Source organism: Epinephelus fuscoguttatus, linkage group LG20 (genome assembly GCF_011397635.1).
Source record: "Epinephelus fuscoguttatus linkage group LG20, E.fuscoguttatus.final_Chr_v1".
In the NCBI taxonomy this organism is placed as follows: domain Eukaryota; kingdom Metazoa; phylum Chordata; class Actinopteri; order Perciformes; family Serranidae; genus Epinephelus; species Epinephelus fuscoguttatus.
In genome coordinates, this window is record NC_064771.1 from 24,425,883 (window position 1) to 24,438,928 (window position 13,046).

The window sequence follows — 13,046 nt, forward strand, 5'->3', positions numbered from 1 at the left end:
TTGATTGGTCAATAGAGGACGGTCACTCTGCTCAGAGTTGTGGCTGGTTATGTAACCACTGTTCATAATGTGGAGAGTTTTACATACATTTGTAAACTGTAAATATAAAATGAAAGGATGCTTTGCTGCCTCTTGTAGCAGCTGGAGTCTGCGGGAAAAAAATGCACTTCCTTGTATTGGACACTAGAGGCACTGTGTATATTTAGGGATTTACAGACACCAGTCACATACCTAAGTGGAAAAGAGGAGTAGGGTAACTGTTTGCAGTCGAAACACTGAACGGACCTAGGGTCTAGGTACCATGTCTGAGGGGTTACTTTTGGTTCCAAGGGTACCATACCGAAAGTGTTTGGTGGAAACGGGGCCTTTGTTAGTTATTCAATGTCCATTATTTCTTCATAATGTTCTGGCTCTGACTTTATAAAAAGGACGGTGAGCGCAGTGATAGCAGGACAAGCATAATGGACCACAGTTGCCACTTTGTACAGATTTTTACTCTGTTTTTTCTTCACATTAATTTATTTCTTCCGTCAGCCATTAATGTGACCACATAGCAGAGACATTTTGGCCGATATTAAAGCTGTTTTGTTTTGTTCATGCGCTGACAGGCACAGCATGGAGTCTGCCCCCCTTTCCAATGAAGAGGTTCTTAGTGACCAGCTCTTTTGTGCAACGTGACATACAATCAAGTCTCTCTAGCCACTTTCTCTATGTCTGTGCCGCAGCGGGTGTTCACAGACGTCATAAGCCCTTAAAGCTCCATTAGAGGAAGTCTGTGTGAAGTGGACCAGCACTTTAAGTGATAATAGCTATGACTTCTTGCCACAGGCTGCTAATGATTCCTACTGAGTTCAGAGACAGAGTTGAAGCAGACCATCGCTCCACTATCTTTAAATAAGAAGGGGCCACAGAGCTGAAGAGAGGTGGACAGAATCTTTCAACAAACCTCTTTTTTCATCTAACTAAAATGTAAGGAGTCCCTCGTCTGTCAGTATACGTACAGTATGTGTGCAGTCTTTTCAGTTTTCTCAACAATAGTTCATCCGAGTGTCTTCACGTTCGATTGACCCTCACACTTAGTAATAACAAGAAGCACCTCCAGAGCAAAGTGAACACCTGCTCTAAAATCACTGGCTACAACCAACCACTGTGTCCCTCTGAATGTTCAGCAAACATTTCATAAAGCCTGCTCCATCTTACAGGACTCCAGCCAGGTCTTACAAAGGGCCTTTGAACTGCCGCCCTCTGGCTGCCCTATACCACTAGAAACGTAACACTAAAACACTAATACTAAAAATTAATCCAAGTTGTGGGGTATTGTTTTAGCAGGATAAAGTGGTGTTGTGTTGGTATGCTGGGTGCCGTAATCATCGAGTGGTGTAACTCTCTCTGATGTTCTGTCTGTCGGAGGTAGATCAAATGAACAGTTCATAATTGACATATTATCTGAAGCCTAATTTCCGATCTTTGCTGAGCAACAGTTTTGTGTGAAAGCAATTAAAGGCCTGTCCCAAATATAGGCCTGTTGATTTCAGGGATATAAGCAAATAATAGCCCGGGGTACTAACTGAAGTTTTAGGGCAATTTGCCTATATGTTACTGCTACTACAAATATACTTTTAATGTTCAATTGCAGGGCTTTTTAATTGGAATTTTGAACACTGGTATTTTTTGTAATCAGCTATTTTAAATTATGTTATATGATCCATATATAAATCTAATTATATGATGCAAAATCAATGTTTAAACAGAGGTTTTTATGTCCTGTGGTGACACACCATCAAATCATAATATCCTAGAGTCACCCTATAATCGTAGAGAAAAGTTTGGAGAAATCAGAGTAGAATTCGAAAATAATGTTCCAGTAACATATTAAAAGTGGCGTTTACTATATTTGGTACACCTGTACAGTCGAATGTAATCCAATACAACACCTTTGCTACAACATCTAGCACTTGTTTAGCACCTTTCTTTAATTCACACACACATTCACACACTGATAGGTGAGGCTACCATACAAGGTGCCAGCTGCTATTCAGTCACACACCAATAAAACAGCCATCAGGAGCAATTTGGTAGTATCTCAGTATCTCGCTCAAGGATACTTTGACATGCAGACTGGAGGAGCCACGGATTGAAAAACTCATGTTCTGATGAATGGATGACCTGCTCTACCTCTGAGCCACAGTCACCCTACCTGCCAGTCGGCAACATCTGTCTTTATGAAGCTCACAGTGGGCCTCATTCATGCCATTATTAAGAAGAAATGTCTTCGAAAAACCCACTCGAGTAGTTTTCAAGAAGATTCTGACCTTCACCAATATTTTTCTTGTTCAGGATTTGTTCTCAGGTAAGAGCACACGGCCCTGCAGTCTACATGCTAACTGGTAATAACCTGGCACGCACTCTCAACTTACACAGACAAGCAGATTCATTATTATAAAAAGACAGATGCAAACAATTCTGCAGTCTTGACCTTGGACCTTTCTTAAGAACAAATATAAGAAGAAACTACATTAGATCATAGACGTCGGAACTAGGGGTGCGGGGGGTGCGGTTGCCTCCCTACCCACTGCATTACGCTTTAAAAAAAAGAAAGAATCTGAATTTAAACTCAATTTGTCTGACTTACATTTATCTCTTTCATATCATTCATGCATAGATCTATGCTTTTGATGTGATATGCAGCCTGCCTGACTACATACAGTAGCCTTGGCATCCAGGATGTTGTGTCCATCCTGCAAACCCTGCAGCCCCAAACCCGCTCCATGCTGTCGGAGGTGGAGAAGCTCATTAAGCTCTGTCTGGCCCTGCCCATATCTGTCGTGGCATCCGCTCTTTCTCAGCCTTGCGCAGGCTGAAAACCTGGCTGCGCAACACCATGACGCAGGAGAGACTAACACATTTAGCCATTATGAACGCTCACAGTGACCTTGTGGATGAAAGCGATGTCTCGACCCTGCTTAAAATCTTCATCAGCTGAGAGAAGGTCCACTTTTGGAAATGCATGAAAGCCCTGAGTCAGGAGCGCAGACTTTTCTTTTTTTCATTCAAGGTTACAAATAATGCTGTTATGTTCCTTTAATGGCTTGACGTAATTATCAAAGTTTCATTTTCTTAACAATAAAGATGCCGTGTTCATCCATTCTAGTTCTCTTATAACTGCATGTTATTATAAAATAACTTCAAATCAAATCATTAATCATTGATAAGTGTGCGTGCTTCCCCCGCCCCTCCCAACAAACCCCCCACCCCCCACCCTCTCAGAAAATAGTTCCGACGTCTATGCATTAGATAATTGAGAATGGGGCCAAAGTGAGTCACTGCTGCTGCTCCCTGTATGTGCTTATACCCATTCACACACACACACACACACACACACACACACACACACACACACACACACACTCATTTCCTGACTAAGTGGCGCTGCTTACTTATATTATTGTGGAGTATTTATTATGAATTCAGTCCATCTGATGCTTGTTTTATGTTTTTCACCATTTCATCACTACTACAAACTAGTCCATACCCATTGGTAGCTTTGTCACCTTCTACCTATGCCAATCCTCAATGCCTATGTGCAGTTTCACATAGATTGACCACGTCAGTGAGCAGAAAAACGTGGGACAGACAGAATGACTGACTGACAGAATGACACACTGACAGTTTCTGTGATTATGTACAGCATACCATACCATGACTTAGTCATACCAAAAATTAGAAAAAATCAACAACATTGGGCCACAGGGGGAGCCACAGCGATCGGTCACATTTTAGCCATTTTTAAGCATTCTTCTGTTGTTGTAGCGCCACCCAGTTGCCAATTAGAGTTAAATTTCTCCAGTCACCTTGAGGCGTCCTGTTCTACATATCTACCAAGTTTGCACCCCCATTTTGTTTGATGGGGTCAATAATGGAGGGGTCTCCTCAGATTATGTGTGGTCATATGCCTACAAAGTTGCGTGGTGATCGGTGAAACCCTTGAGATGTTATACACCTTTATGTGATGAGCCACGCCCTCCACAATATTTATTGCCTTATAGAAGCTCAGTTTGAGTAAGTTTTCCAACTTTTGCCAAGAGGGAACTTTAGATATTGGTCCCTAGATTATGTTCACCCAGTTTCATGCAGATTGGTCAAACTTCCTAGGAAGAGACCAATTCAACAGCGGAAAATCTATATAACCAGAAGTTATGGGTTCTTGAGGTCGATTTGTTCCTCATGAGGAGAGGCATCTCTGTGCAAAGTTTCATGTCTCTACGACATACAGGGCATGAGATATGCCCATTCAAAGTTTGCGATTACAATCGGTTGCTATAGCGCCCCCCTTTGGCCAACTGATGTAACATTGCTTCATTCGCATCCTCCCATGACCCTCTACCACTGTGCCAAATTTCACATGGATTGGCCAAGTCAGTGAGGAGAAAAACGTGGGACAGAGACACAGACTCACCCACAGACTGAGTTTTCGTCATTATATAGTAAGATGCACCTGTATCCAGTATCTCACTATTACTATCCTCATTCATATTTTAAGAAGCTACAAATTATATTCAGCCACAAAATAAGCCTGAAAAGCTGGAAATTAAAACAGAAGTACAGAGTTGTTGCAACTAGATGATACTCTGTCTCATCTAGTTGCATTGATGTGAACTGGCAGGTTTTTAGAACATTGCAGAATGGCGTGTTGCAAGAAGTTGGGTGTTTGACTCATCTCGTCGGAAACCTTTGGTCTGAACTGGGCTATAGAATATTAGAAACACCACTCAATATAACGCAGAGCAGAACAACACCACCTCAAAGTACCGCCTCAACATACAGCTGAATATCTATGACATAATAGGCATCATAAAAATAGGCTCTGTGGTTGAGCAGGTGTGTTGATGTACCTAATAAAGTGTAGAGTACACACATGACATGTGGTTAATGTACATACTTATGTACACATGCTCATATGTGATGCATCTATTTACTCGGTTGTTTTTCTACCAGCAGAGCTTAATAAGCTCATCTTGCCTGGCTAACTGCTGCACGCACATGCTGAGGCAAACAGATGGTTTGTGTTGTTAGGACAACAAAGCCTCATTACCTACCTTTGATTATAGACTACAGTTACCATACAAAACTATCGGCTTAATTGCCATTACTCACACATGGCCGGTTTCATGAGCAACCACGAAGGCCGAGGAGAAGCCGTCCTCATGGTTCAGAGTGCAGCTCCTCAGTGGGTGGCACATCCCTGTAACTGGAGCGTAACCTGGGAAACAGACAAGACCACACAACCCTAATAATCAAGTACCAGGATGAAGGTCATGACATTCTCATGATGATCAAGGTAGAAAATCTGAGCTAAGGGTATGTAAGATGTGACTGACATCACTGTCATGGTCTGATTGACTCCTGAGCTAAGATTAGCACATGTTCAACAGCAAGATGACTGCTTTGAAAGTCTCTTTCTATGATGAACCAACATGTCTGTATGAATGTACTGCTTTTGATCTGATGCAGTGGGTTGCGTTTAGGCAGCAACACTCTCAAAATAGAAAAAACAAAGCCATTTGTATTTCATACTTGTGGAAAAAAATGTTTATCTTGCCCAGCTGCGGTGAACAAAGAATCCAAAAATGGAGAAGAAGTCTTAGTGAATTTAGGTCACAACAGCAAAACTATATCAAAACATCTGTTTACAAACTCCCACACAACTCGTGAAGTATAACCCAAGTCTTGTTTAGCCAGTCGTATACCCAGGACTTCTCAAACACACAGCCCTTTCCAACAGGGAACTGAACTGGAAGTGAAACTTATCTATACTCTCTGCAAAGCCAGACTCCATTGACAAAACAGTCATTTTATCTCACTGAACACTGGAGCTGCTGGTCAACCAGTTAGTTAGTTTGTGTTATTGTGCGACTTTGGTGAATCCAAACTCACCCTTTAAAATACAGAAGTCACACAATAACACGAAAAAACTTACTGGCTGAGGCAGCGGTAGACCAGCAGCTCCTGTGTTCAGTGAGTTAAAATGACTGTTTTTGTCAATGGAGTCTGGCTTTGAAGAGAGCGTAGAAAAAGTTCACTCTCAGCCCAGTTTTAAATGTTGAGGTTTTAGCTTAAATGCATGTGTTTCAGTAGTATTGAGCATATGACTGGATAAATTAGACTTTAGCGGGAGTTATACCTGTGCGCCAGCTGTATGCAGAGCCTATGCACATGATCTACGCTGTTGTGAGCATTTATACTTATAAATGCTATGCTGTGTCAGTCTGCAGTTACACCTCCAAAACACTGGTCAGCAGTGGGGTTTTTGTGAGGACAAAGCACTTGTCTTTATCTGGACACATTTTCCCCACAAATATAACACGCTAATGTTTTTAGCACAAGCTATGGCATTATACATTGTATAAATTAGCCTAGCAGCTAGCTGACTTTTCCTCTTCTCATAAAAAACCAGGGACAACAGCAACATTTCACAAAGGTAATGTTACAAAATTTAGCTCCATTACAACCTTAAAAGGTTCACTGACAAAACAACTGTCTTATACTAAACATGGTGAAGGTCAAAAAGCCTATGGCATTTTACACTGTATAAATTAGCCTAGCAACGAACAGAGATTACCTTTGCTCATATGAAACCACTTAAAATGCTATTTTGGTGGAGGCTTTATTGTCTTCACAATTTACTGTTTCTTAATAAAAGCGTTTCTACTGAGGGAAATGGTTTGGGTCTGTGTCGCCACGATGTGTACTTACATTTCAAGAGAGGCACACGTCAAGCTACGGCGTAGGGTACAACATCGATTCAACACAGAAGTGAATCCTACCTTAGATAATAGTGCGTGAGTAGTGTGAGAGTAAACAGATGTTTCGATACAGCTTTACTGTTGTTAAACACAACCCCCCTTTACTCCAATTCATCAGCCATTTTCTCTGTTTTCGGGTTCTTCTGTCACAGCAGGCATCTGAGAAAAATGTGTTCTTAATGAATTCACCATAACATGGGGTGAGCTACTGATACACAAATGTTCATTTGGGGGATGTATTATCCCTTTAAAACAATCTAGCTAGCAGAAGATACAACAGACAGTTTCAGCAAGTTGGGTGGATCGAAGAAGCCTGAGGCTCCTGCGTGTCAGTGATATCGACCATCTCCTCACTTTCTGTACAGAAAGTCCCAAAGTAAACAGCAAGCTCGGAAGCCCAGCAGACATCCGCCCCGGGCATTACAACATTTCACACAGTTCACCAAACCTTTAAGCAAAGCACAAACATTTAACATAACTCGATCAAGAAGGTGTGCAGCGATTCAGCTTAGCGCGTTTTGGTTTGGTTCAGAAGCACACTCCTCCCGGCCTCCTTTTGGCGGCTTTCAGATAAATTTTCATGCTTTCTGACCATCAGAAGACTTTTTGGCATGCAGGTAAAAAGCAGAAAATGCAGCAGATAGACAGCCGGTGATGAAGTTATGTTGGTGGTGTTGAAAAAGAGCAAGTCAGTCATAGCAGAGTCTTTTTTTTTTTTGGCTACAGTGTGATAATGATGATGTTTATCGAGACCAGCTTTTCATCCAGATGGTTGATGGTTCTTTTCATGAATGACAACAAAATGGACACGTTTAGTGCTGCGAGTGAAGTAGCAAAACATGAAAGCAGCAGTTGTGGAGCGTGACCCTTTATCTGAAAGGCAGATAAGAGGGATTCAGGAGAATGCAGTTCACATTCCCATGAAGGGAGGCTTTGCACATTGAAGCAAAAGGTGCAGCAGCGGCAGCTAGGGGTTTAAAATAATGGTGGTGGAGTCTGTTGTCAGGTTGATGACCTCACACACTGAACACACTGCGTGGGAAATAAGTTTGTGGCAAGGACAGCAGATGATAAACACTTGAAATCATTCACAGTGCATTTTCAAACATTCATTCAGTGCATCTGCTTTGCAGATTAACTGAACGGATTTTCTTCTACACATCCCAAAGCCACAGTATCTGTGTTTGTATATAGGATCTACCATCTCACAGCTAAGCTTTGACAGGAGAGTGTGATGTCTGCTCGTGACCCCGACACACAGCGTTGGTTCCAGCTCAATACAGTGCAAGGCGCCATAGAAACTGGGCTTGTTTTGAACACAACACAGCGGCAGCTATGGCAACATCCGGAGGTGCGACAGGCAAACCAGGTAGCCTCGGGTTGTCCTCTAAACATGACACGTGTGCTTTAAAAGTTAAAAATATACACAGGTCAATGCATGATATTGAACTTGAGCACAGAGGATGTTTGTTCATTCTGGACCAAGTTTCTCTGGCGGTTAGGCTGCTCGCTTCAAAATTTTGTTTTGAAGGGCTGAAAAGAAGAAATACACAATGAGACAAATACTGAACATGTATGGTATAAACTCCTCTACATGACTGCATACATGTGTTATTAAGGTTGAGTGGAGAAAAGCTCATACTGAACTCTACACAACAGAAACACAACAGTTAGTTTACTAAATGACTAACACACAAACACTTCTGTTCTTTCTCTACATGCCAAAAAACTTCTTCAACAATCTGAATTTTTCAGGGTGGCATCAAGTCAGCAAGGTGTTGGAAAGCTACTCAGTGATATTTCCCTGTGAGGTTGCAGCGGGCAGAATTGGATGTGCGACCTCAGCCGCAGCCGCCACTTTTCCATCGACCTTACCTGGGCAAGACTTGAAGCCAACCCCTTTGTGAATGGAAGCAGATATCAGCACTCAGTCTGCACAGTCCTCGATCGAGAAAAATACAGTACCTTGCATACCTGCGGGACCAAAATCTTGCCTTGTGAGGAAGATGGCGTGATCGTGGTACTCGGCGTGGTCGGGGTCGCGCCGCTGCTGCGTGTTGGCCCATCGACACACCTGCTCCAGGCTGCGGGATGGGTTGCCACGCTCGATCAGGCTTATAGACTGCAAGGGAGAGGAAGAAGGTTTTACCATTCCAACCGTGAGCAGAAACAGTAAACAGTGATTGCACACTTTAGCGATTCCTTCTAAAGGACACCGCCCCTGCTGAGGTGAAAGGAAAATAATCTTCACTGTTACAATTTCAGTTTAGGTGTGCATTTAGTTTCACTTTGAAATTCACCCTCAGCACTGCTCCTGCTCAGGTACTCATAACTGTTACAAAACATCAGACTGGGAGGAAAGCTGGGGCAATAGTCCACAAACAGCGGCTGGTTCATAGTTATTAAAAACTCACTGTAGGTTTTACTGAAAGCTTACAAATTGAGTTAGTAAGGATGCAATGATTGTGAAATTCTTGGCTGTTTAAAAATAACAATAGCATTTTGCTGTTATTTTGTTTTTGTTATTTGTTCCTCCTTTTGTGCCAGGGAAACAAAGAAATCTTACATACAAAAAAATGAATAAATAACTGAACTGTTTTAAAGTCATTCAGCTCTTCATTACACCACCTTTGAATGAGCACAAAGTCAGCCACACACATTCATAAAACAACCTTTAATGTCACCCTTTTTTACAAGAAAAATGTGTTTTAATTGTTTAAATTGTGTTAATTTCGTTAAATAAAATGATGTGAAAAATGTATCGTCAACGACTTTTTTCCATGACAAAAACGAGACAATGACATGTTTAAAATAGATCTTGACCATAAAAACTAGGGCAAAATCCGTTTCATTTTCATCGACGAGATGTGACTAAAATAATCATGGTGGACTATCGAATACTGAAAGCTGAGACCGCTTTGCTTGTAATTATCCTCAAATGCCACCTGAGTGACAGGCTGGTAAACTCCAGTAAAGTCTGCACCAGGATGTTTCGCTAGCCAGCAAAAACCCTCACACCGGAGCAGGAAGTAAACAGTCTGAACTAAGTTGAGTTTTCTCTGACAGAGATAAAAGTTTAAATCACCAACTCAGTGAGAGGACACAAGTTTGAACCTCCAGACTGGCATGTTGCAGATTAAGAAAGAATTCAGGCTTTAATCAAGTTATTCCTCTGCCTCTTAACAGTGAGATCAATAAGTCAGAGTGTACAGCGAACCCGGGGACAAACCCTAGTTGCCTCATATTAGTTATTTGTGGTGTCAAAGTTTTTGAGACCATGAATAGAGATGTTGAGCTTTTCAAATGATGATCAGCAAGTGTGAGCTCATAAATCAAAAACTGCTGGAGAAATGACAGTCTGTAAGTGTGAAGAAATTATTTGCAGCTGTAGAAAAAAATTTTTATACAAACTGTCACCTTGATTCTAATTTCTGATACATGAATTAGCCTCACTGGATTAGTTTAAAGATAAAAATACATATAGAAAACATGATGACTCAAAGCGGGCTGAAAGGTTAGGAATTTTCATCGACTAAAACTATTTGACAAGTTTACATATAAATAGATCATGATAACGTTATAATTTGCCAAATAATGGTTTTTACTGAACAGAGCTTGAACGCATCATAATCTAACTCGGGTTTCAGCCTTTTAATGAAGGTAACACGGACTATTGTGGCTAAAACAGCATATCAACAGAACAAATATCATATTATGTTTTACCACTAGGTGGCTACTCTGCACTGGGCTACTTATAATGATTTGTTAAGAGCTGGCAGCGAAAACAAATGAATCTGTTTACACAGTATTAAATGCTCTGTTTTCCTGGAAGACTTTTACTTTTTTGGATTTGGAATCCATAGCTAGCCAAGCTGTGGAAACTCGAGACTAGCCAACACTTTTACAGTTCAGCAGACTTTAGAGAAAAGGCACCAAGTCGTAGATATAGCTGAAGAAACGTAAAAAAAATTTTTTTTTGTTGTTGGTGTCTAGGCTACAAATTTTTACAATTGGAGGATGTATTTCTTTAAGCCTACAACAATGATGACTGAACATAGCCTCCGTCAGCTGTTTCTTCCGGCCTCCGGCAAGCTAATAGGTAATGGCTAATGGCTAACTAGTTCTCCTCCTGTCGATGTCAGCACAAACATATTTTTACCATCGTAGCATTATTAGCCAAACAACAGGGTCCTGTGACTCAACAATGGTGAGTTTGCTTCCTTTTGTCCCAAAGGCATCCCAATGGAAAGATCTCTGCTCGTCCCAGAACGTTTTCTACTGTCCCTCCGGACGACGGGATGACGGGACGCCGTTTGTCTTGAGCCCTGCTTTTTAGCCTGTGCAAACTAAGGTGACACGACACTGACCACTGCCATCAGTGAATGTCATCTTATTTGTGATAGACCGATGACAGTCAACAAGGCGAATATCGGCCGATATCGATGTTCAGCCGATAAATCAGTGCACCCCTATTAGTTGGTATATATGCCATCTATAATGTAGACAAAGCTTTTATCTGTTTTGAACAAACCTCCTGAGCCTTTGTAAGTTTTCTGTATGGTAATATAGTACAGGCCTGTGTAAATGATATGTAAATGTATGTTAATTCAATTAAATCTTACGATTACTGATTAAAAATCATCAGTAATTAGAGGTCATTGTTGTGTTTGATGAGTCAGCATCACATCCAGTTTTTCACATGGATATCACTCGAGTGTTTCCACTCATTACAGAATAATCAATGGTTTGCAAATCAAAGGCCTCTTCAGTTCGTGTTGCTTAACTGAAATATGCTTATGTAAATTACATTCCTAACGAACATCTTGTTTCCCCGCTGCTCAGCGTGTCCTTAGCAGGAGCCAGATTTGCATTGTGAACATAAAAACTAAGCGTATGTGTGTGTGTGTGTGTGTGTGTGTTTCTTTTTCCTCAAACTGGCTTTGAATTACATGTGCAGACGGATGACTTCCAAGTGGAAACTGTTGCTGGAAACCGAGAAAGCACAACAAAGTGGAAATGGAAAAACTTATTCTGTTTTGTCTCCCGTTTATGAAGATCCAGCCAATTCAAAAACAAAATCTCAGTGGAGGATGAAATAGTGTGTCGACTGGCAACAACACAGCTCATACAGTTTGTGAGGTAAGGATAAAAGGGACTGGTGAAAACATCTGCCTTTCTTCTTCTCTTTCTGCTCCCAGTCCGTGCCGGTGAAATATTCGACACATCTGAGCTCATCTAATGGGCTCTGTGACAACAGCATCTCTCAGCTTTGGCAACCACACAGCAGAGCCAAAATGCAAAATGCCCAGTCTCCAGGCAGCATCAGTGAGTTATGTAGATTAGAAGGCCCTCAGAGATTATAAATCACTGGTGTCTGTCACCATGCATACTTTATCTGCACCTCTTCACTGCTTAATTTGCAGCCTGATAACAACCAAAAACATAAAGGTGACATAAAGTAGCAACAGGTGAATAGAAAAACAGCCTCTAGGGCTGCCCAGGATAATCGACCAAACGTTAGTCGACCAGAGAGGTCGTTAGTTGGCAAGATTTCATATTAACTAGGACCAAGTGGGAATTTAAATTGAAAGGACAGACAGAGGAAGTGGCTCAGCAGTCAGACAGGAGTCACGTTAATTTCCAGGGCTGGTACCTGCGGTTATTCCACAGGCTAGTTAATAACATGTCGGGCAGGAAATCCAAAGTGTGGGATCATTTTGAGAAGGTGAAGGACGAACCCAAGGTGATATGTAAACTCATCTTCATTGGTCGACTACAAACATGACGTATCATCTGAAACACGGAAGTAGCTACATGCCCATTAGCCCACAGCGTCATTAACAGGCGGCTCACTCAGTGTGTGACGTGCACTTGTAGATAAAATATAGGCCTATATTAATGAAGGGTCATTAGTACGGTTTTGTATTTCTCTGTAATGTAGCACAGTTTTAACAATGTTACTGATACTATTCTTTCTCACACCTTCAACTCAAACCATTGTGTTGCCCCGCCCAGAATATATCATTTAATAATCTAATTAATATCATAAACATGTGGGCGACTAGTCGACTAATGGCTCTAAATGACGACTATTGGTCGACTAGGAAAATTCGTAGTCTAGGGCAGCCCTAACAGATTCATCCATGCTTTGATGGAAGCATAACATTTTTGAGTTATTCGTCCATCTGTACGTCCCATTCTTGTAAAAGCAGTATCTCAGGAAGGCCTTGAGTGAATTTCTTC

General features: G+C 41.4%; 1 protein-coding gene across 1 annotated transcript in view; it reads right to left on the reverse strand.

Moving 5' to 3' along the window:
• The window catches only part of LOC125881243 (A disintegrin and metalloproteinase with thrombospondin motifs 14), an 85,582-nt gene that overhangs the window by 27,829 nt on the left and 44,707 nt on the right, over nt 1–13,046 (reverse strand). The window contains exons 6-7 of the mRNA XM_049564322.1: nt 8,769–8,925; nt 5,155–5,260 (exon numbers count right to left, since the gene is read on the reverse strand). Of these exons, the coding sequence (XP_049420279.1) occupies nt 5,155–5,260; nt 8,769–8,925 (263 nt within the window). The remainder of the gene's footprint in view (nt 1–5,154; nt 5,261–8,768; nt 8,926–13,046) is intronic.